The following is a 24,289-nucleotide window of genomic DNA, read 5'->3' on the forward strand; positions in this document are numbered from 1 at the left end:
ACATATGTGGATGGAGTCATAGGTCCATCCCTGTGTACTGTTGGGATGGTGGTTTAGTTTCTGGGAGCTCTTGGGGTTTGGTTGGTTGATATTGTTGTTCTTCCCATGGGATTGCAAATCCCTTCAGCTCCTTCAGTCCTTTCTCTAACTCCTCCATTGGGGATCCTGTTCTCAGTTCAATGGTTGGCCTCAGTGTAGTTTTAAGCCCAACTCTCCAGCCTAAATTTCTCTTAGGAGGTGTCCTGTGTCCCCTTTATGAGCCCACCTTTTAGTCATTGTTTACAGGAGGTATGGTAATAGTGACCCCAGCATGACAATGAATGTATTTTTAGTAACAAGGAGTTAGGGCAATCACTCAGTTACCCCTGAAGTAATCTGATCCAAGGCATAATATTCTGGCTATCAGAGTGATCAAATGCCCCCTAATACTTACTTTAAGGAAGACCGGAAGAACAGACTGGCATGCTATTTTCTTCTGTAGTAACTAGATGGAGCTGTATTGCAGCAACTGAGCTTAATGTTTTAGACTCTTTTTCAGTGTGTGCTTGGCGTATGCTTATAAGAGGTATGGGTTGATTAGTTAAACAAAAAGTCAAGTATACATTTCAGTCCTTGTCATTGACACGGGGGGAGTCACACACAAAAGGAAAAAGTTGTCGATCCCTCCCTGAAATGGAGACTCCTTTAAAGATAGGAAATTTAAACTACTTCTCAAAGCAGCAGGAAAAGGTTGTCCTCCTCTGTCATTCTCTTCCATATTCAAAGCCCATATTCAAAGATGTGTTCCTTATGTCCTTCTGACCTTATGTTTTCCAAAAGCATCAGATGACAAAAGGCTATCATACGATAGCCTCTATACGTCACACAGTTGTGTACACTTCTGGACTAATTAGGGATAGCTGTGCCCTGACAGTTTACAGATTCTTGCCATCGGGTATCTGATAATGATAGGATACTAAATTCAATTCATGTTTAGGAGATGTTTTGGTGGGAAATAGAACTCCACCTAAGTGTTGACAGTAGTTATAGTTACTAGACACCGAACTGTTGCCTAACATGTCCTAAGTTATATGGAAGGACATTTTTTTCTCACATTATTTTGCATTCCTGCACAGCCTTCTGGGAATTTTATTGAAACTCTAAGGCTGTGTGAACACTAACACCAGAGGAAGTTGCTATGCTGGAATTGCATTGACATTCTTCCTTCGGTATTTGTTTTCCTGCTATATGCCAGGAGCCACAGAGATCAAATATCCTTGTTTTGGGGTGAGTTGAATTTCTTTCCTCTTTTTTCCCCCAGGGAGCACCTGCTACTCCCGAGGAAAAGAAGCCAGTTCCTGGAATGAAGAAGTTCCCAGGACCCGTTGTCAACCTGTCTGAGATCCAAAACGTTAAAAGTGAACTAAAATACGTCCCCAAAGGTGAACAGTAGTTCAAAGGGGTCAGAAGGTGAGTAGAAAAGCAATCTCGTTGTCTAAAAAAGACCATTTTCAAAAGAAAGCTTTCCATAATATGAGTCTCTACCAGGGGTATTCAATTTAGACAGCATTTTGGGTATGCTGTTTTTAGGGGAAAGCCATACCTTCGGGTATATCTTATCCCATAACTGCTTGAAAAACTAGCAAGGCTGTTTGCCTATTGGTTTTTTTCTGATCATTCTTCTAGTTAGGGAAGCTTAGGTTAGGGGAGGAGACCTATGTCTGTCACCACATGCATGTTTCTCCACCATATACCATAAGAACAGTGAACTATTGCTTTGACAAGAGGATCTAGACAAATAATTAACTGTGCAGATAAGGAAGTGGAGGGATGCAGCTCTGCATGCATTCAGGCAAAAAAATGTGGTAACGAATATGTCCAAAAGCAGACCAAAGCCCACCCACTAATTAAGTGTGGGTGCTGATGGAACAAGGGTAGGTTCAAAACTGTGCATGTTGCTCCAACAAGGTACTTAAAATGCTTATTTTCTTTTTAATTGTTTAGTAATGATTCCCTGGTTAGGATTCATCCAACTCTCTGTCTGCAGAGAGTTCTTATTAACTGGAAAATAAATTCTGCCAACAGATAGAGTGTGGGTTGACAAAATCATGGCTCTTTCTCCTAGGAGATGCTAGGAGCAAACCTGTCCTTTGCCAGCATTACCAAACCCCACCATGCACAATCTTCTCCATCCATTAACAGAAGTCTGGAGGAAAATCTATATGGGAACACACAAAATGTCATTGTTCATTCGTTCATTCTTTCATTCATTCATTCATCCCTTCCTCCATTTAATCAATATTTATGGATGGCAGAAAGATTTATCACTTGTTACTGTGTGAAGAATATTATATCCTTTTTCCTCCCGTAACATGGTCTTACTTTATAGCTGAAGCTGGCCTAGAAGTTTCTGCAATCTAGATCAGCTCCAAACTCACGGCAACCCTCCTAGCTCAGCCTTTCCAGTGCTGGGATGAGATGCATAGGCTACCATGCTTGGTTCTACTGTTTCTTATAAGCTTCTTGATACCCAGTTGTCACCTTCATTTTTTTCCTTCCATTTTTTATTAAATTGGGTATTTCTTATTTACATTTCAAATGTTATTCCCTTTCCCGGTTTCCAGGCCAACATCCCCCTAACTTCTCCCCTTCCCCTTTTATATGGGTGTTCCCCTCCCCATCCTCCCCCCATTACCACCCTCCCCCCCAACAATCCCGTTCACTGGGGGTCCAGTCTTAGCAGGATCAAGGGGCTTCCCCTTCCACTGGTGCTCTTACTAGGCTATTCATTGCTACCTATGCAGTTGGAGCCCAGGGTCAGTCCATGTATAGTCTTTGGGTAGTGGCTTAGTCCTTGTCACCTTCATTCTTGAAATGAGTCTTGGAGACTGATTCTATTAGTCATCTGCTTCTTCGATTCTCACATCTCACTGCACCATACAGATTGATTGCATTAGTCCTCCTTGCACTGGGATTGACAGCACTACAGAAGGTTTGTGACAGTCCAGTGGGTAATTGTGATATTTATTTCATACTTCCCTAGACCTTCTAAAGATATTTCCAAAATTTCTTAGAGGAAGAGGGGAGCTGGCTGGTTCTTCCCTCCCTCTATCCCTCCCTCTCTCCCTTCCCTCTTCCTTTTCTTCTTTCCATTCTTCTTTTTGTGAGACATATTCTCACTACATTGTTCAGGTTGGCCTCAAACTGACTATCCACCTGCCTCATCCTCTCAAGTGCTAGGGTAGGAGGAATGTTCTTATCACGCTAATCTTAGAATCTGTTTTGAGTTAAAGTAAAATAGCAGTATGTAGTGTTTTAGCACAGTTAAGGCAAGGAAGTAGTAAGAATGAAACAAATTAGATTTCATGGCCACAGAATAAAGCTCAGGAACCTGGATGGGACAAAGCTACCTGAGTGGGAATTAATCTGACAGATAACTGCATGAACTTGTTATTTATGAAATATCAGAACAAACTAATGACTGGGTATCATACTCAGTTCTCTTCGAGTTGCCAAACAGGAACTCTTAAAGATTTTTGATAAAGCTGTGGAATTTCTTGCTGAAAAAGACCAGAAGAGATAGGAACATTTTGTTTTATTTATTATCATTACCCAACCACACATGCATCTGTCTGTCTGCCTGTCTGTCTGTCTGTCTGTCTCTCTCTCTCTCTCTCTATCTCTCTAATCACATATGTGTGTGTGTGTGTTATGTGCATTTATATGTATGGACATACGTGATTGTGCCATGACTTATGTATGACACATAAGTGATGTGAAGGCCAGAGACAAATGTCTGCTCTCTCTCTCTCTCTCTCTCTCTCCCTCTCTCTCTCTCTCTCTCTCTGAATGAGATCAGGTCTCTCACTGAACCAATTTGACTAATCTGTCTGGCGAGAAATTCCCAGGGGTCTTCAGTTCTTTCCAAAGTGCTGGGGTTCTAGATCGCACAGCAGTTCTATTGCCAGCTTTTACAAGGGTGCTGAGGATCTGAACTTAGCTATGTTCCTGTGGCAAGCACTTCACTGACTGAGCCGTCTCCAGGTCCTAGATACATACATTTGTGTGTGTGTGTGTGTGTGTGTGTGTGTGTGTGTGTGTGTGTGTGTGTGTGTGTGGTGTATGTGGTGTGTGTGTATGCTGTCTCTTATACACATCTAGATGTGTATAAGAGACAGGTATGTATGTACCTGAGACAGAGAGAGAGAGAGAGAGAGAGAGAGAGAGAGAGAGAGAGAGAGAGAGAGAGAGAGAGAGAAGCGCTTTGTCGGGCTGGAGAGATGGCTCAGCCGTTAAAAAGCTAGGCTCACAACCAAAAACTATCAATCTCTACATGGAAGGTTCTTAAACTTTATTTCTTTATTTTATTTTTGTTGTGTGTATGAATGTGAGCACCCACATGCATGTATGGTATGTATGTATAGATTACAGGGCAACTTTGTGGAGTTGATCATGTGGGTTTGAGGCATCAAACTTGGATTGTGTGGCAAATACCTTTATCCATTTAAGTATCTTGAAGATCAATCTGCTTTTTTTTCTACTAAATTTTGTTTTTCACAATTACATATATGTGCACTATTTATTTCAGTCTCTCTTCCTTCATCTTCTCCCATTTCCTTGCCAGCCCAGTTAATCCTCGCTCTTCCATATAAATCCCTGTCTTATATTTCGTAGTTCTGATTTTGTTTGATGTCTCACAAAGTTTAATCAGGGCCTTCTGTGTGATCCTGAGTTTGGACCTAACCAGAACCCGGTAACCCCCCACCCCCAATGGACGTGTAACTTGATACCGTTTCATGATCCCCAGGGTGAAACTGACTCTGTCAGTTGCAGCAGTTTATGTGATAGGACTCACCATGCTCTGTCCTCTTGGACAGAAGACTGTTAGGAAAGCCTGACTTTTTGAACCTGGCTGATGCAAGATTGTGGTAGCCGCTTAGGTTTCATGCTTTAGGAGATGGTATTTCACAGCCCTTTTCCCATCTTCAAGCACATACTTTCTTTCCACTCCAAGAGCCAGATACAGAGACAGGACTAGGAGAAATGCATAAAAATCCTCATGCGTTTTTTGACCTCTTCATGCCTTTTGTTGGGAATTCCACAGGTATTAAGGGGCTGGGGAACCTGAAGAACTGCTTGAGTTTGGTGTACAAACAGACTCTATCCATTCGTCTTCTTTATTATCCTTTCACATGACAGGTGTTTGGTAAAGAACATTTATAACTAGCTTTTCTGCCTTTTCTTTTCTCAGAACTAAGATGTATAGGTAGAAACTTTGGCCCTTGATGTCAGAATACCGAAGTCTTGGTTGAAAGATAGAGTAGATCAGAGGGTAGATACGTCATGAGTTAGGGGTTTCATCTTTGAAGATATCTGATGGTTGCTTTCATTCACTGAGTAGACAAAAGAGACAATAGCGTTACTTTGGAACAGGAGATAATCAAGGGTAGGGATAATTTTAGGACAATGGGAAGGGATAGCCTCTGGACATATGGGATCTGCAGGACTTCGTTAATAAGCCAGCTTGTTAGAACAAAACAGTTCCTTGAGGGCAGTACAGCATTAACTTTTAGGGCAGAGCAAAAACCAAGACTTTACAACTTGTCTATAATTTCTCTTATTTTTCCAGTGGTGAAAGAGCTCACTGATAACAAAACATTAGAAAGGAACAATGGAAACATTAAGTTGGCAACAATGCAGCAATTATAAGAAAAATGATTAACAGGGGTAAAACCTGAGAAGAATCCTACAATTTTGCAAACAAACACCAGGATAGCAGCTATTCAAAGCCCTGGCACTGATGAAACTCTAGAGAGAAACCATTATCCCAGAAGTCATAGGGATTCGGCTACTCAGTGGTGAACATGGCACCCTGGACACAGGCTCTGTGGCAGACAGACTTCATACACTTTTGTGCACACAAACCTAGGATCTCTGAGAAAGGCAAACCATTTTTGTGGCTTGTCATTTTAAAATCGATACATATGCATTAATGCTGTGATATAGTAATTCAGTACATGTAATCAAAGCAGTGTGATTAGCATGTCTCCTTAAATGTTTGTAATTTTTATTCTGCGAACCTTCACATTCTTAGTTCTATATAATATATGCAATAGGCATTGTAAAGTATTATTCAGCTATATTGTACCATGCTAGAAACTATTACTCTCAACATAACTGACCTTTGGGATATATTACCTAACTTTCTCAGTCCACCTTCATCCTATGTTTCTTAATCTCCAGCAACCACTATTCTACAATCAACTTCTGCAAAAACCAATATTTTTAGCTTTCACATATGAATAGCAACCATGTAGCCTTGCTTTTAAAGCAACATGAAGTCCTCCAACTCCATCCATCTTGCTTCAAATCACAAAGACTTTCATGTTTTATGGACAAATACTATTCCACTGTGTATATATGTCATATTTTGTGTATCTATTTATCACTACATACATCATTTCATTTTAAATATGCAAACTAGGCACTGGAGAGATGTCTCAGTAGTTAAAAGGACCTGATGCTTTTGCCTAGGGCCTTGTTCTGGTTCCTAGTACCCACATGGCAGTTCACAATGGTCTGTAGCTCCAGTTCCAGAGGTGGCCCCTTCTGCCCTCTTCTTTGAGTGTGCAAATGGTTCACATATATATGTGAAGGCAAAATATTCATAAAATAAAAATATATCTTTTTAAAAATGCAAACTTTTAATAATTCTTAGTAATTCACTTCATAGATTTTGGTACTGTATGAAGACACTTCCATTTTTGCTAATGCAAATCTATTTATCATGCAGACATATAAGAAAATATATAAAATCAAAGGAAATTTAATTTTCAGCAACTTGTTTGCTTTACTTTTATAAGAACATTTACGTCCAGATAAGACATACTTGCTAACCACCAGTCATCCAGAGAGATGTCATCTCTGGAAAAGGAGAACATAAGGTGCTCATTACTCTTAAATGGTAAACAGTACACATCACTGTCACTCTTGTTTATTCAAGTGCTAATTTTGAAAGTGCTGACAGGAGGGCAAATTGTTGTACCCACATACTTGATAAGAAGGACAATTAGCACCTACTAACAGACCCCCAAAATACATGAAACAAAAACTGACAGAACCGAACTGAGAACTAGACATTTAATAATGAAGACTCGAAATCTCCATATGCAGGTGGGCATGGTTGCTCGTGTCTCTAATTCCAACATCAAGGAGGCTGAGGAAGGGATAGTGTCAGGAGTTTGGGGCCAGCATGGACTACATAGTGAGCTTCAGGCCATCTTTGGCTACAGAATAAAATCCTGCCTAAAAGGATCCTACTTTTAGTAAAAGAGTAACAAGAAATAGAAGATCAGAACAATAGACACTAACTAGACCTTACAGGCACATATTGACCAGTCTACTGAACAAGTCAAGAGTATACATCCTAGGGGCTGGGGATTTGGCTCAGTGGTAGAGCACTTGCCTAGCAACCACAAGGCCCTGGGTTCGGTCCCCAGCTCCAAAAAAAAAAAAGAAAGGAAAAAAAAAAGAGTATACATCCTTCTCTACTACACAAGGAACATGGCCTATGATGTAGAATATAAAACAAGTCTTAATAAATACATAAGAATTGAAGTCATGCATAATAAATCAACTTATTTAAAATTATGACTCAATAACAGAGGACAGTCTAGAAATTCACAAACTTATGGAACTCCAAAAACAAACTCCGAAAAAACTAATGAGTCAACAAAAATGTCACAAGAAAAATTAGAAAGTATTTTCAGCTTACTGAAATGTATAGGATGCAATGAAATCAGAGTTTATAGAGAGTGCTTTCATTATGGTTGAAAGAGAAGATCTCACATCAAAAACCAAATCAATGATAGCTCTGTATTTGGGTAATATGATTAATATTAAACCAATTTGTGAATGGAAACGTCCTTGTGAAATCACAAGGAATATTAAGCTTAAAATCAATTTATATAGACCCTAAAGCAAACCTCATGGCTCATGCTTGTAATATCAATGCTTGGGAGACTGTGGGGCCGGAGGTTATTTTGAGCTCCAGGTCAGCTTGGGCTAAAGAGTGTAATCTTGCCTTAAAACCAAGAACAAAAAACAACTAAATAAAAAAAAATCCCCCAAGAAACTACTGAAATAATATAACAGAATCTTGGAAATTAAAAGTAATTGCCCCAAATAATTTCCTTCCATAATATAATACTTTGACCTATTTCCTCTTATTCCCTGCATGTAAATATAAGGTACAGTACAGCAAAATTGCTAACAATATGGAGATTTGGGGGTCCTAAAGGCATGGTCTCAGTTCCTTTCACCTTTGCAACTTTAGGTTCAATGTCTCTATTTTGTTAATTCACAATAAGCAGAAAATAGCATACCCTGTATGTGCTACCTTTGAAGGCTAGGGGAATGCTTCTAGAAAGAAAACTCTATGTAAGCACAATGCTTGGGCTGGGCAGTGACTCAGGCGAGAGCTGGTTCCTTTAGCCTCTTTCCTGACATACTGTCATTCAAAGCCTTTCTACAGGTTTGCATCTTGCTCTTTCCACCACTCAGTTTATCATGAGAGTGATTGTTTTTATGTTGCTTCACAGCCTGCAGGACTAACATGATTTATTTTTCATAGTCTGACTTGTCATGATTTCAGAAGACAGAGGACTGATTTATTGATTTAGATAGAACTATATGTAAAAAACCACAAGCTTCTCTAATGTCTTCTTTGTCGTTTGCTGGGCTTTTTTTTTTTTCCTGTCGTCAATTTTGATGTGTTCCCTTTTTTGACCCAATTATATAGGTTCTATTCTTTTTCTCTAAAGGAGATGGCTGGAGATTTTAACTGTTAGTGAAGCTGCCTTTCTTTTTATTTGTAACCTCCTTGTTCTACTCTTTACTCTGTTGGGAGGACAGTTTCTTAAATGTTTCTTAATTACATCAAGGTTTCAAGGTTTCATTCAGTTGCTTTGTTGTCTCATGAAGCTTTTGTGCTAGGATGTCTTTACAGCTTACATAGAAACCATTGACTCGGGACCCAATTCTGCATATTTGTATACACTGCTATGCAACTTTTCCTGGGCTGAAGAACAGCCGTGACTGGCACATGCTTTGCTTTCAATATCGTGGAAAGCTTTTTCTCTGCTCAGTGCTTTATAGCCTAGGATATAGGGTGTGTGTGTGTGTGTGTGTGTGTGTGTGTGTGTGTGTGTGTGTGTGTGTTTGTCCTCCTTCAGAGGGCATTTAGCACGTTCTAGACAAGGTGGCAGGGTGGGAAAGAAGACAAGTATGTTGTTAAATATCCCATAATGTCCAGAACAGCCCCCTACACAAAGGATTATCCAGCCCCAAATGTCAGTGGTGCCAGCAAAAAATAAACCCAATTTTCTGCTTGAGAGATTAATGTCACATCCAGCAAACTTTCTTTTCCAAGCAGTTTCTTCAGTGCACTTTATAGAAATTAAGATGCTAAATAAAAAAGGCATAGGAATTAACAACCTAACATGTATAGTTTTTAGCATACTTAACGTTGTGCAAATAAGGCATTCAGATACAATTTTTCATCCATTAGTAAATTGGATATTTATAACATATCTAATATGTCTACCTGGGTTATACAATTATCTCAGCAGTTCTGCAAACTTTTAAAATCAATGTTGCACATTAGTAGCAAATACCAGTAACCAATAGCACCATTGTAATTTCTTCATCACCATGAGCAGTCCCATTTGTTATATGCTTGGGAATGGCTGATACAGCATCCTGTGTTTCACCTTCATATTTCACTTACTTCTTGTGTCAACCACAAGGGATGGCCTATTCATTTATGGCCCAGTAAATACTAAGAATGGTTATGTGATTGCACTAGAGTCCTCTGCTTATAAGTCACCCCCAGCATCTGCAATACTATACCACCCAGTCCTTTGAATCACTGCCACCACTGTATTTTTTTTAATGTCCTTTAGTCAACCATAGTCCTTTTGAATATTTTTTCTGTGACAGCTCTGAGTGAAACAAGCAAAGGCGATTGCAGAAACCGTCCCCTCCCACCAAGGGCAGTACTGAGCCATAACTCTCATGCGCTGGCTTATTTGTTCCTTTGCTTGAATGTTTTCCCGTTCAGTCAGTCAGCATTTAGGAACTGTAAAGGATCCCCCAGGCTCAGAGATGATCAGATCCAGAGGATCAGAGCATGGAGAGGGCACATGTTTAATATGTGAAATGTTGTATGAGAGCACAAGAGTTTGCTGTTCCTTAAAGGTCTTAGGAAACAGAAGTGGTTAATGCCTGTAAAATGTGAACGCATAAAAGAAAAGAGACTAAAGGGAAATAAAGGAAAGGAAAGGAAGTGCATGGAAGGAGAGGAGACAGAGTAGAACAGGATTATGACCACAGGACACAGTGTGGGCCGTGGCCAGCTGCTGCTGAGAAAAGCCAGGCCTCCGCAGAGTCTGCCTTTGCTCCCAGGATGAGCGAAGGCTTGTCAGGCGGGGCTGTGTTGTTCTCAAGTGTAGCTGTCTTCCAGCCATGAAGCCTTTTCTCTCATCCCCTCTCACGCTGTGTGCAGCCCACGCAGAAAACCAGGAAAGTGAATTCTGGGCTGTCTAATCAGACTTGGCTGCATCGTGACAACGCTGTTTCAACTCCCACACATGCTGTGGCGTTTGAGAAGAAGGCATCATGAGGAACAAATCAAGACTTACAGATTTACTTGTGCTCCCTTGCCAGTGTCCCCTGCCTGTGAACTCATTAATCCACATGCTCTGCTTTATATCTTTATGCAGATGGTGAGGTGGTAGCTGGTTTAATCCCAGGCAGGGATGGTCAATTGGCTTCCCACTGAGTGAATTTTCTATTAAGCAGTTGACAAATTAGAGTCTCTTTCATCCAGGCAGGTGGCACCAAGGCAGCTCACAACAATTCCTCTTGACTGCTGGAAAACAGCAAAAAGCAAGCATGCCCTATTGCCAGAAAGTCACTGGCAGCCTTCTGTTGGAGGGACAGTGATAACTTCCTTACACTGTGGAAGACCCACACTGACATAATACAGCAGGGGCTACTCAACTCTTGGCAAGCCTGTGTGACCTAGCTCTTCCCTGACTCTCAAACAGTACAAAAGGTGCCTGGCCTTTAGTTCCAAATACATTTTCTAAAATCTTGCCAAGCAGGTTTACTAAATGCCAAGTGTTCATACATCCATTTATTCAGACTTCATTTTCATTTCTTAATCATTTTCTACATGGGCTAGGTAGAATTTACCCTGACTGGATTAGCCTATTCCCTTCAAAATGCATGTTAGCACTGTGAACCACACTTGATCAGGAAAAATTTAAAGTATGTGTGCACCTATTGTGTCAGACACGACTATAGTAGAAGTAAATGTGGAGAACTCGGAGTAATTGGGTGTGGATGTGAGAAGGGACATTTGCTCACAAGGGAAATGAAGAAACAATAATGTTTCGAGTCTGACTCAGCAAGGAGTATATGGGGCGATTACAGCAGTCAGTTGTGATTACAGGAGATGGTGTGGACAGGCTTCCTGACACAGAATTTTCCACCTGAGAGAAGCTACTAGATGCTACATGTTCTGGTACACATTTGTACTCCATTTCCACTTAATGCTGTATTGGGATTCCTTGACCACTCTGAGCCGAATGTGAATGCAAATAGTGGACCCCTAAGAACAGTGAGGTGTTTTAGATGGGGCACCTAAGACAAGCAAACATTGTGGAAACGTTCATTCCTTTTGATGTCCCTGCTCTCTGCCCCTTGCTTCCAAAGCTGGGAATTGTTTCGCTTTTTAAATAAAATACCCTCTGAAGAGTAGCTCAGCCTATTTCTGGAGAGAACGGGAAGAAAGTGTGCTGAACATGAAAAGGCACTAATTATCTGTGACTAATCTGAGCTCACCCAGAGGCTCCCTAGCATCCCGGAGGACCTGCTTTTTCTTTGGCTCCTCCTTCTTTGCTTTGCCAGAGACTGCTGTTCTCTGCTGTTCGTGAGACAATTTCCAGCCTGCAAGTGCCCTCTTTCTCCTGGAGGAGGCACTGCAGCTCCAGTTTTCAAAGTCTGCTCAGCGGCAGTTTTCCAAAGCTCTTTGCTCCAGATAGCAGCATTACCAGCGTTTCGCCAGAGCACTTTCGTTTTATACTGAAAACTTCAAGGAATTTTTCTCGTCGTCTCCCCATTTTCAACTAGCAAACACTTTGTAATTTTTGGATTTATTTTCTCCCGGAATGTGGTCAGTGTTAAGAACATTTAGAGACCGAGCTACTATTTCTCTGCTGTCAAAGAAAAGTTGATCTGTTTCATATACCATTTTCTGAGCATTTTTTGGATAGGCTCGGTAGACAAAGGCGCCTCACTTATTTCACGCAAAGACTATGTAGAAGCCTGGTCCAAGGAGTAAAATGAGAACTATGTCAGTCTGAACAACCAGACAGACCCTGGTTGTTTTCTCTATATATCCTGCCCTAACCTTAAGCCGCCACTCACACCCAATTTGTGGGCTACAGGAGGGTTCCCCCTTTCTCTCCCTCTCTCTCCCCTCCATTACTTAATTTGGCAAATAGATGTCTCTATTTCAGTAAGAGAGAAAGGGGCAGGCTGTCACAAACAAATACAGGTGCTAATGAAATAACATGGGAACCTAACAGGCTTCGTGAAATGGCTGCTTAAAGGGGCATCATAAACTGGCAATAAAGAAAAGGAGGTTTGTTAGGGGTTTATTTAAAAAAAAACCAACTCTAAATCGCATCTTTTAAGTAAGATCTAGCAGTAGGAATAACATTATCAAGCCTCCAGGCTTGATTTTGAGAATTCAGAAGTATTTCCATGTTCATTCTGTTTCAAGCCTCTCATCAGTGCTGGAAGATCAGTTAGACAGGAGTTGGATTAGCAATTCATGCCTGTGTGACTTCCAACTTCACAGGGTGGAAGATTGTGGGATGTGTTGTCACTTCCCGTCAGAGAAAGATAATTTTAAGCCTGGTTATGAAGTACATCTATTTAAGTTCATATGCAATAGGGGTAATAATCCTTTTCTACCAATAATGTTGTATCGTGACAGATGCATCTCAAAAGAAATCAATTTCTGTCCATATTTAGTGTTTTCTTGTATCCGGTGTCTCGTGCTAGTGACCAAACCGAGGACTTTATGAATGCCAGTTCTACATCCCTGATGCCTAGTCAAAAAGGAATTATAATTGTACCAGCGAGATGGCTCAGTGGATAAAGACACTCGCCATGAAGTCTGACAATTTGAGATCAGTCCCCAGGACTTACATGGTAGGAGAGAACCAAGTCCCTAAAGTTGTCTTGTAACTGCCACACATGTACTGTGATGCTTTTGCCCACATGCGTACAAATAAGCAATGAAAAAAATCATACTTCAGCACAGTATTTATTCACATGCAAGCACCAAAGCAACATGTGTGCACACACTAACACAAAATATCCAGAATTATGGAAAGTAGGCTGAATGTCTTAATATCAGAAGTACTAAGGAGAAAACAATAGCTCTGGGAGAAGGTTTACTTCAAAACCCCTTAAATCACCATTCTTTAAGTGAGTTCTTCTGGAAAGATTTCCATCACCAGCAGACTAGAAAGGTGTCTTCGATTCCCTGCAGCATCACATACAAAGTTTGCTCCTTATTACCTGTCAGGAGGCAGAGAACCTGGAAGTCATTTTGGGCTAAATCCAATCCAATAATGAGCCAATTAGAGATATGCTTCCACTGCCAGGAACACATCACCCCACTATCCCAGCTGGCTTCAGAGCCCCTGGTGAGCAAGAAAAGGGGCTCATGAGTCCAAATTGCTGATAAGGTTCTAGACCAACGGGGTTTGCAAATGCGCACACATCACAGTGCTTCTGGAACTCCCATAACACATCCTGCCCCTGCCGACCTTTCATAGTTCAGTCCCCACTCAGTTTGCTCTTTCTGACTATGTGATCAAATTCTGAAATATCAAGGAGTAGCCACCAGGAACTCACCTCTTGCACTACAGGTCAACTTTGAATAAGCTGCTGCAATTCTGTAACCTTTATTATTATGGTATGAGATAGGACCATAGAGTCTGTAGCCCAGCCTCACTACTAACAGCCTTACTGTGCACGTAGGAGGTAAAATGCCAAGAAACTTGAGTTAGGTGAAATACAAAGCTGTCTCCATTAAAAATCAAAACAGCTCTGCGGATTTTGGCAGACACTTTCCAACCTGCCGAGATCATTGCAGGTTTAGATTCTAGAATCCAATAGTGTAGTTATTTTTCCTGGCTGACTTTGCATGGATGGCCTGCCAATTCAAGAAGCAAGCTTTTCCTATTTTTAACTGAGATCTTGAGGAGACTGGGGACCATGGCAGCACCAAGGACAGCATTCTTGGTAGAGGCCTTGGAGTATGAAGAAAACTCTTAGATAAGAATGATGGTTTTCAATTTAAACTATTTTTAAGTTAGCATACAAAATCGTGGGTTTTGCTGTGACATTTTCATACATATGCAATATTGTACTTAGCTCACATTTTCTCCTTACTCCCTTCCCACATATGTCCTCTCTGCACAAATATGCCTTCCTTTCTTCCCCTAAACAGTCTCTCAAAATTTTACGGTAAAATTATCTGGAAGGATTGTTGAATCTTAGACTTGTGGGCTAAACCTCAGCGTTCCTGATTCGGTCGGTCGGTCTAGAATGGGTCCAGGAATGTATATTTGTGACAAGTGTCCGTGGTGGCCATTGTTACTGATAGTGGGTTGGGGATTATACTTGGAGAGTCACTCACATACCATGTGCCTATCCCTCTACCCACCCCAGTTTTATAGCCAATATGCAAATGCGTAGTAAGAAACTTTGCCAGAGTTTCTCACTGAAATTCAGTACAAATTAGTAAAACAGTTAATCACAAGTTCTTGTTATATTGTTTCCAATGATCAGGCTCTGTTCTAAGCACACATGAGACTCAAATAAAAAATGCATGTAAGGATGATGCCATAGTAGAAGTGAGAAAACGGGGACAGAACACATACATGCTTTGTCTCAATGTGGCACAGCTAGAGAGTGTGGAAGCCAGGATTTGGGCTGTGCAACACTTAATCATTTCCTAAGCAGGCTTTCCGGTTGACAGATAGGACAGCTCAGCTCCCAAATAGTTTAGTAGGCTTTGTATATCACAAGAGACAATCCTCATGAAAATGATGAGGACTTCTGCCAGTGTTATTGATTTACCTACTCACCACCTAGACTCACAGATACACTGTTAATTTCTATAAATGTTTATTAAGTGCTCTACAGTGCTATAGGACAGAGGTTAGCAAATCACAGATCAGTATGCCAGGGCCTCTTCTTTCTAAAATTCTGATGAGGGTTCTAGATTTGTATGCATTTGTAAGAAATAAGACATAAAAATCTTGAAGGAATGATTGAGATGAGAACATTTTGCCACCTCTGAAAATATACCTTTTTATGTGATGTTTATATAGGTAGGTTCAAATACTCTAGAGTCAGAGATCAGCATTGACGCCTTCCTTGGAGCACTCTCTACCTTAGTCCTTGAAAACAGGTTTCTCGCTCAACCTAGAGCTCACACCATGAAGGCTAGACTGGCTGGACAGGGAGCTCAAAGGGATCCACCATCTCTCTCTGCCCTCCATGACAGGAATGGCTAAAGGCAGGCTTTTTTTTTTTTTTAAAAAGCCACCATGAGTGACTTTATTCCTGTCTATTCCTCTCTCTCATGGTGGAAGGCAGGCATGTGGGCATTGTATCTCAGGCCCTCAGGCTTATGTAGCAGATACTTTACTAAGTCAGCCCTTTTTTTTTTTTTTTTTTTTTTTTTTTTTTTTTTGTTCTTTTTTTAGGAGCTGGGGACCGAACCCAGGGCCTTTGCGCTTCCTAGGCAAGCGCTCTACCACTGAGCTAAATCCCCCAACCCCTAAGTCAGCCCTTTATGAAAACATTTCTAATGAAGGCTTGTCAAGTTCTAGGTATGCAATAATAGTAAGGACTTGGCTTTGATAATCTCTATTCAACCCGGCTTTTATGGATGTCAGAGTAGTGGAAAAACAAAAACAGAAAGGAAGTTCTAAATTTGAACACTTTTCATGTCCAAGTGCAGACAGAAGCACATGATCACAGCTACTTGGATGAGTGACAGGCAGCTTTATAGCTTATTTTAAAATATTCTGACATAAGAACTGAAGGTGATTTCTGAACAATTGACTTGTCCAGGCTTGGGCTCTGGGCAAGAATCACTTTTTAAAAACAATTCTGATTATCTTTACATTAGAGCAAAATGCTAGATACAGTTGAAGCCTTGGTCTGTGATACTGACTGCACATTAAAGTCGTGGGGATCTGCCTGGTTATCAAGCACCTCTCTGAGGAAATATAGACTTGGGAACAAAAGGTGATTTTGATGATTGCTTAAGAAAAACCAAGTTGAGGACGTTTATCACATCTTCTATTCACAGACTGTACTCGTTCTGAATTTGGAAAGTGCTTCTTTGGCTGAATCGTCTGTTGGGATGCAAGTCTCCAAATATGAAAAGCAGCCACACTTTCCTGGTCTAGATGTATACTTACATATACAGTGACTCATTGCCGAGCCATAGCTTCTTCTTGGGATAAGACCTGGAGAAAGATATTAAGCCATCCACACTGGCATAGGAATCCACACAATAGCTAGATTGTGCTTAAAAGGGAGCTGAAGTCATTGCAGCTCCCACAGGCATGATGCTCTTCATCAGTGCTATTGTATATCTATCTAGCCGTTCTTGTAAAGCCTCAGCCTCATGCAAAGACCACCAGTGCCATTAATTCTAAACAAAACCCAAGACCCAGACCTATGCAGCAGTCCTCTCTCATCCTTTCTGGTCTTCCAGATTATGCCCCTTCCCCTGGAGATTCACTTGGGTTTAAATACCAATTTGGTAGCTCTTAAGTCTCATCCAAACCCATTTCCCTCTAACAAGGCAAGTACTTATCTGATTGCAGTTTCTTTATCTTTTCCTGTTTTTTTTCAAGACAGAGTTTATCTGTGTAGCCCTGGCTGTCCTAGAACAAACTGGGTAGACCAGTCTGGCCTTGAACTTAAGACTTCTACCTGCCTCTATCTCCCCAGTACTGGAATTAAAGACACATATCATCACCACCCAGCTCCCAGCTTTAGAGTTTCTGTCTTTTTTGAAGAGTATATTATGCCTTTTTAATTTTTTTCTTAAATCCTGGCACTAGCTTCCTCTTCTTCCTCTTCTCACAGTCAGTCCCTCTCCCCATTTCACTCTCCTACCCCCATCTACTTCTCTTCAGAAAAGGGCAGGCCTCCCATGGATATCAACCAGCCAAGGCATATCAAATTGCAGTAAGACTAGGCACTTCTCCTCCTCTTAAGTCTGGATGAGGCAACCCAGTAGGAGGGAAAGGGCCCCAAAAGCTGTCAAGAGTCAGAGACAGCCTACTCCCACTGTTAGAGTCCTATAAAACACCAAGCTAAAAGAACCAATAACATGCATACAGGTTGCCCAGCTAGCAGAGATGCCTTTGCGTCTGCGTGCTTGCCATCCAGTCTCTGTGAGACCCCTGTGGGAGCCCTAGGTTAGTTGTTGGAGCTACTCATGGGGTGTCCTCCACCCTCTGGCTTCCACAATCCTTTCTCCCTTTCTTATGCAGAATTCTCTGAGCTTTGCCTAATGTGTGACTGTGGGTTTCTAGATCTGCTAACCCATTGGTTGATGGGTGAGGCCTCTCTGATGATAATTGGACTAGGCACTGATCTATAAGTACATCAGAATATCCTTATGAGTCAATTCAGTGAATTTTTTGCCAGTAATGTTTGGTTCTATTCTGGATCTCTGGATCGTAGCCCTCCAGGCAGTGTCAGGGGTGGGCTCCCTAACAAGCTCAATCTGGGGGTGCAAACGGAAATGGGTTGTGTTTTCAGCATGATGTGCTAAGAAGTAATAACCCATGTTGAACTGTTGTCCTGTGAGCTTTGACTCAAAGTCAGTAATCAGGTTGGCTTTCATTTTTCAGAAGGCCAAAAACTTTCGATTCTTAGAATGTTGTTCCATAAACTTTGGACTGTCTCCTTCTTTCTAATACTTCAAGAAATGCCCAAAGTGCCTTATGGTCTCTCTATTTTGCAACTACGATTATGCTTCTGATCATCAGATGTAACCTCAAATTTTTCATGATTCTTATCAATAATACCTATTAAATGCTAGAAAATATAACAACTGGACTTAGCTAAGGCAACTACTATTAGCTGTTTATTGCCGTGCAACTAGGCACCACAAACTTAGAGACTTCTAAGAACAGTAGGTACTAATTTATTCAGAGGGGGTTAAGGGAGATCACCCCAGCTTAGTGTGGTCAAGATATAAGCTGGACTAAAATCTTGATCAGTCCAGTCTCAGGGTGATCACTAACATTGCTGAGTAAGTGTCAATGATTTTTATCAGTAGGTTTTTGTACCATCCCTGGAGACCTCACCATTGGGTTGCTTTCCTACCATGGCAACTGGCTTTCCACAGAGCATGTGATCCAAGCAAGCGAATTCTTTTGTGATCTAGGGCTGCAAGTCACACTCTGTCACTTTTGTAATGCACTATTGGGGGCTATTTTAGAAATTTGTTTTTGAGATGACAAAGTTCCAGACTAGAAAGCCCAAAGCCATATAGATATTTGCTATAACACACACACACACACACACACACACACACACACACACACACACACACACATTTGCTGTGCTTCTGTCTCTAAAATTCCTTTACCATCATTATCAATTTTATCAAGGACTATTTGTCCTCCATTTCCTTCTTCTCCCTCCTCTCTCTCCTCCCTCCCCTTCCCTCTTCCTTTTCTCTCTCTCCTTCCTTTTTCCTCTTTGTTCCCTCCCTTCTTCCTTCTCTTCCTTCTGCCCTTCTCCCTTTCTCTCATCTCTTCCCTCCCTCTCCCCATCCTCCTCCTCGTCTTCCCTCCTCCTTTCCTCCCCCCCCTCCTCTTTGTCCTTTTGTGATAGGGTACTACTTTACAGTCCCAAGTTTAACTTATCATGTAGACCAGGATGGCTTCATACTGTGATGATCCTCCATCTCCAAAGTCCCAATATTAGAGCCATGTGCCGCTATGTCTAGTTTACTATTTTGTATATGCATTTGAAACACTAAATCCTGTTTATCTTTTGAAGATGAGAAAGATTATTTTTAACCATGAAAGAGCTTGTCCTGATGCCCCTAGCAGATGAAACAACTATAAACTATATCTAAACAAAGAGAAGTAGGGATATGATTTCTTCCTGTTTTTGAGTCTTAGGGAGCAGGTACTGGGTCGGGGGCAGGGGGAGGCGCAAAATGAACTAAACATTTCACATGTGAGATAGATTTAAATTTTTCTTCACTTTCTTAACTTCTTCATTTGCAGTTGTTTTCTTTCCCTCTCTTTTGAATTCTGAAGACAAAATCAGAACAACCAGCTTAAAAAGCAGTAAAATCAAAGTGATGGTCCAGCCCAAGAATTCTCTGCAAGAAGCACAGCATGTTTTGAAATCTTATTTCTGAACATACACAAACACATTCACACCCACACATATACAGGCTTTAGGCACAGGACTGAAAACTATGGTAAATATTATCAGTTTGCTCCAAGATCCTATTTGATACTGTTAACTTCTAAGAAAGGAAACAAGAAAGAACTCCTTGTATATTCTTTATCCTTTTTAAGTCAGTTCAAAAATGACAAGGCCTGTCATCCTTGATCAACTTATCTAGTCAGGAGACACAGCACCTTTCTCGCTGCCTGACCTATTTTGTCTAATGGGGCTGGCTTCTTTGCCCTCTGACAAGCTACCTTTTCTCTCGGGTTCCATTTATAGCAGGGTTTTATTAATGGTTAAATCGTTAAGAATGGATCTGTCTCCCTCACAAGGCCCATTTCCTGTGTTCAAAATTAAGCCATGGGATCCAAGAGTCTGTCCATTTCTACGTTATTTAAAATAAAATCTCTCCCAGTCCTTTGAAGTGACAGATAAGTGCTCAGTATTAATTCTAACTGCATGCCCCAGAATCTTGTCGGTTAGGTGCTGTCTTATATTTACTACTGCAAGTGATGTTTCCATGACCCATGAGATTTTTCTTCAGCCTTCCATGGCATAAGGGGATTTGGAATTGAAATGCCCCCTTTTTCTCTGAGAAATTCAGTTTTCTACTGAGTTAAGTCCTTTCCCCCCCTTATAACTTAGTTTTAGCCCACTCGTTTTTTAAAATAAGATTTTATTTATTACTACTATTTATTGTTGTCGTTGTTCTAGAGTTGTCATTGTTTTTGTTGGTGGCGGTATGTGTGTGTGCTTTGTGTGTGTGTGTGTGTGTGTGTGTGCTTGTGTGTGAGAGTGCCTGTGTATGTGGTACACACATTCCATAGCATCCATGTGGAGGTCAAAGGACAGGAGGCTATTTTCCCCTTCTACCATGTGTGTTCTGGGGACTGAACTCAGGTGAACAGGTTTGCATGACAGCTGAACCATTTTGATGGCTGTCAAGCCCTCAGTTAACTCCCTTCATTTCTCCTCTCAGTACATTTAGATCTCTCTCAACCATCAATATCACAAAGAGCTTGAATCTAAGATGACACAGACTGGAAATCTTGCTCGGAAGACAGAAAGAGAAGAATGTGTTGATTTATAAGCTTTGCATGGATCTTTGAGAATAATAGCACAGTTCACACTGTGTGGGAGGCACTCTGTAAAATGCCTTAATGTGTTATCCTCACAGCCATCAAATGAGCTTGACACTGTTATTTTCTATCAATCAATCAAAATTGGGGTTCATGGTTAGATAGCTTGTCCAGAGTGCACAGGTAGAAAGAAGGAGAGCTGGAATGTAAAAAGCTGGGTTTGGTTTCCACAACAGGCAAAAAAAAAAAAAAAAAAAAAAAAAAAACAAGATCAAATCTATAGTCAGGAGCTCAGGCAGGTTGGGCTAAGGGTTTTAAAGCAGTTTCTCTGATGCATTGATTCCAAGCATTCATCAAAGCTTTATTTCACAGTAGCTTAAAGAGGCTACAGAAATCCTGTTCAAATCTTGGGATAAGAAAATAAAAGGCGAGGCTAGAAAACATTGTGAGCCCAGGTACAAGTGATCATTAAACTCTGTTTCAAGGTAAATTTAGCAAAGGAGGTAAATCTAATTTCCCAGAAGGGACTCTTAATCTCATTAAGTTTATCAGAAAATCTCTCAGGTTTTATTGGCAGTGCTTCCCAGAAGAAACCTTTTATTATACCAGAGACCAAATGCTCTGTTTGGGATCAAGTTTGAAAGCATTTTCTTTCACTAGAAACAGCTCTCTCTAGACTGGGGTTTGTCTTTTCCCTCTGTATTGTTGACTTTGGGGCCAGACAACTCTGCTGTGGGGATTGCTCTAGGATGCTCACTATGCCATTGGCATCCTTTCCTCTTGGTCTTCACACATCATCAACGTCTGTGGTGAGCTGGCAAGCATTGGAGAGAATCCCCTCTCTAGACCCTTTGTTTCCCATGTATGGTCCATGGAACAACAGCACCCCCTTGGAAGGTAGGGGACATAAACAAGTTCAAGCTCCATCCCCAGAGCTTATGTAGTCAGAATCTGCAGTTTAATAAGATCTCTAGGGCATCTAAACATTGAAGTGTGAGAAGACCTTCTAGACCTGTAGTTGTCAACTTTGGCTTCACATTAGAGTACCTAGGAAACTGTAAAGACTGATTGAACCCCCAGAGAGTCTGGTGTAATTGCTCAGGAGCAACCTGGGCATTGGGATTACAAACAAGTCTCCAGGTGGTTCTAGTGTACAGCCAATCTTGAGATCCTATTTTCAGGTTTGAAAAATGCCCACAACATAGGAATGATTTGCAATAGCTTATAAATGGGCCCTTTAAGATGTGCTATTTTTCCTTTCCACAAACCATCCTTTTTTGACCCTTTAACTCTTAAGATTATGTAGTTAAAATATTTTGGTAAAGCCAGACAAGGTATCACATACTTAAATCCCAGCAGTCACGAGGCAGAAGCATACAGACCTGTGTGAGTTCAAGGATCTGAGTCAAGGCTAGTCTGGTCTATGTAGAGCTCCAGGAAAGCCAGAGTTATCAAGTGGAGAGAACGACTCTGTCTAAAGCAATACTTTTGTGATATCTTTAAAGGTTAAGGTTGGATCATAATTAGCTTTTAAAATAGTTGAATGATTGGGAGTAGGTGGAAGATTAAGGCATTTACTTGTGTTTCTTAGATGGCCATCCAAATCATCCTTCTAATGCTTGATAATTAATATTTGAACTTAAAAAATACTCAACATTCAACAGACAACTCTATCAAGAAAAGAGGCTTAGGGACTGGAGTTCAGGTGGTACAGTGCTTGCAATAAGCCAGATCAGTTGCCACAACCATACACACCTATAATTTACTGGAGAGGTTCGTGGGAAGCATCAGAAATTCAAGGCCATTCTCAACTACATGAGTTCAAGCATCTGGGATGCATGAGAAATGTCTGTTAAAGAAAGGATTTTTCTCCCATGAAATGTGCAGTTACATAAAGATCACCTACATTTTAGAATCAAAACACTAGCATCTTAATGAGTGGTTAAAAGGAAATGTATTCACAATGCTATTTGTATTATTTATTATTCAGTGTATCAGTGTATTTCTTGTATTTCATCTGGTTTGATTTGCCTAATAGAAGTATTGTTATTGGACACTTGGTGTCTTAATGTTTTTCAAAAGCCTGAAAGGATTATTATTTTAGCAGAATTTTTAAATCAAGCAACTGTAATTTGGGGATTACATATAAGTTAAGAAAAAGTACTCATCAAAGGGGGACAAGGGTAAACACTCTGTCAAAGAGGATGGGGTATAAATTAATGGTAGACCATTTCATCCTGTGTGTGGCCCTGAATTTAACCTCTAGCCTCAAGAAAAAAAAAAAAGAAGTGTAATGAGAACAAACAAGAGAAACTACACACCTGGTATTCATTTATTTATACAGTTTTTAAAACTCTGCTAAACTCTGAGAAGATAAAAACTTATTTATTCAATATTGGTATTCATTTAAACAAGTACAATAACATCTAATTCAAAGTTTTAGAAACATTTAATTTTTTATTTTCGTGTGTTTGAAGGCATGTGTATGTGGTGGTGGGGGGTGTGCACCCATGCACGTACAGAAGCCAGAAGAGAGCATTGGATCCTTTGGAACTGTAATTAATAGGCGGTTGAGGGCTCCCTTACATGGGTGCTGGAAACCTAAGCAGGTACTCAGCACTGAATCTGGGTCATTTGGTAGGGCAGCAAGCACTCTTTTTTTTTATCTTTATTAACTTGAGTGTTTCTTATTTACATTTAGATTGTTATTCCCCTTCCCGGTTTCCAGGCCAACATCCCCCTAACCCCTCCCCCTCCCCTTCTATATGGGCTTCCCCTCCCCATCCTCCCCCTATTACCACCCTTCCCCCAACAATCACGTTCACTGGGGGTCCAGCCTTAGCAGGACCAAGGGCTTCCCCTTCCACTGGTGATCTTACTAGGCTATTCATTGCTACCTATGAGGTTGGAGTCCAGGGTCAGTCCATGTATAGTCTTTGGGTAGTGGCTTAGTCCCTGGAAGCTCTGTTTGGTTGGAATTATTGTTCATATAGTGCCACAAGCCCCTTCAGCTCTTTCAGTCCTTTCTCTGATTCCTTCAGTGGGGTTCCTGTTCTCAGTTCAGTAGTTTGCTGCTGGCATTCACCTCTGTATTTGCTGTATTCTGGCTGTGTCTCTCAGGAGAGATCTACATCCGGTTCCTGTCGGCCTGCACTTCTTTGCTTCATCCATCTTATCTAATTGGGTGGCTGTATATGTATGGGCCACATGTGGGGCAGGCTCTGAATGGGTGTTCCTTCTGCCTCTGTTCTAAACTTTGACTCCCTATTCCCTCCCAAGGGTATTCTTGTTCCCCTTTTAAAGAAGGAGTGAAGCATTCGCATTTTGGTCATCCTTGGCAGCAAGCACTCTTAAGTACTAAGCCATCCCTCCAGTCCTATAAGTTACAACTTTGATACACTACAGATATATTTCTTTGTATCTGTTATCTGCACATACATATGTAATTCTTTGGATCTGTTAATCGAATGCTGTCCTGATGAATGTACACGAAGCTGTACAGCCTGTGAAGATTACTTATTTTCATTTTAGGAATGTTTTGAAGAATAATTTAGCACGAGGGAAAGAGCACGCAGCCTTTGGCTAGTTATAACTCCCCCAAAGCTATACTTTTTATTTGAATGTTGACAGTTTGAACT

At 40.9% G+C, this 24,289-nt stretch overlaps 1 protein-coding gene across 1 annotated transcript in view; it reads left to right on the forward strand.

The window, feature by feature from the left end:
* Nucleotides 1-24,289, forward strand: part of Smpx (small muscle protein X-linked) — a 48,043-nt gene that overhangs the window by 18,231 nt on the left and 5,523 nt on the right. Inside the window, exon 4 of the mRNA XM_032889973.1 lies at nucleotides 1,301-1,449. Coding sequence (XP_032745864.1) covers nucleotides 1,301-1,432 — 132 coding nt within the window. The 3' untranslated portion in view covers nucleotides 1,433-1,449. The remainder of the gene's footprint in view (nucleotides 1-1,300; nucleotides 1,450-24,289) is intronic.

This window comes from Rattus rattus, chromosome X, assembly GCF_011064425.1.
Source record: "Rattus rattus isolate New Zealand chromosome X, Rrattus_CSIRO_v1, whole genome shotgun sequence".
Taxonomy (NCBI): domain Eukaryota; kingdom Metazoa; phylum Chordata; class Mammalia; order Rodentia; family Muridae; genus Rattus; species Rattus rattus.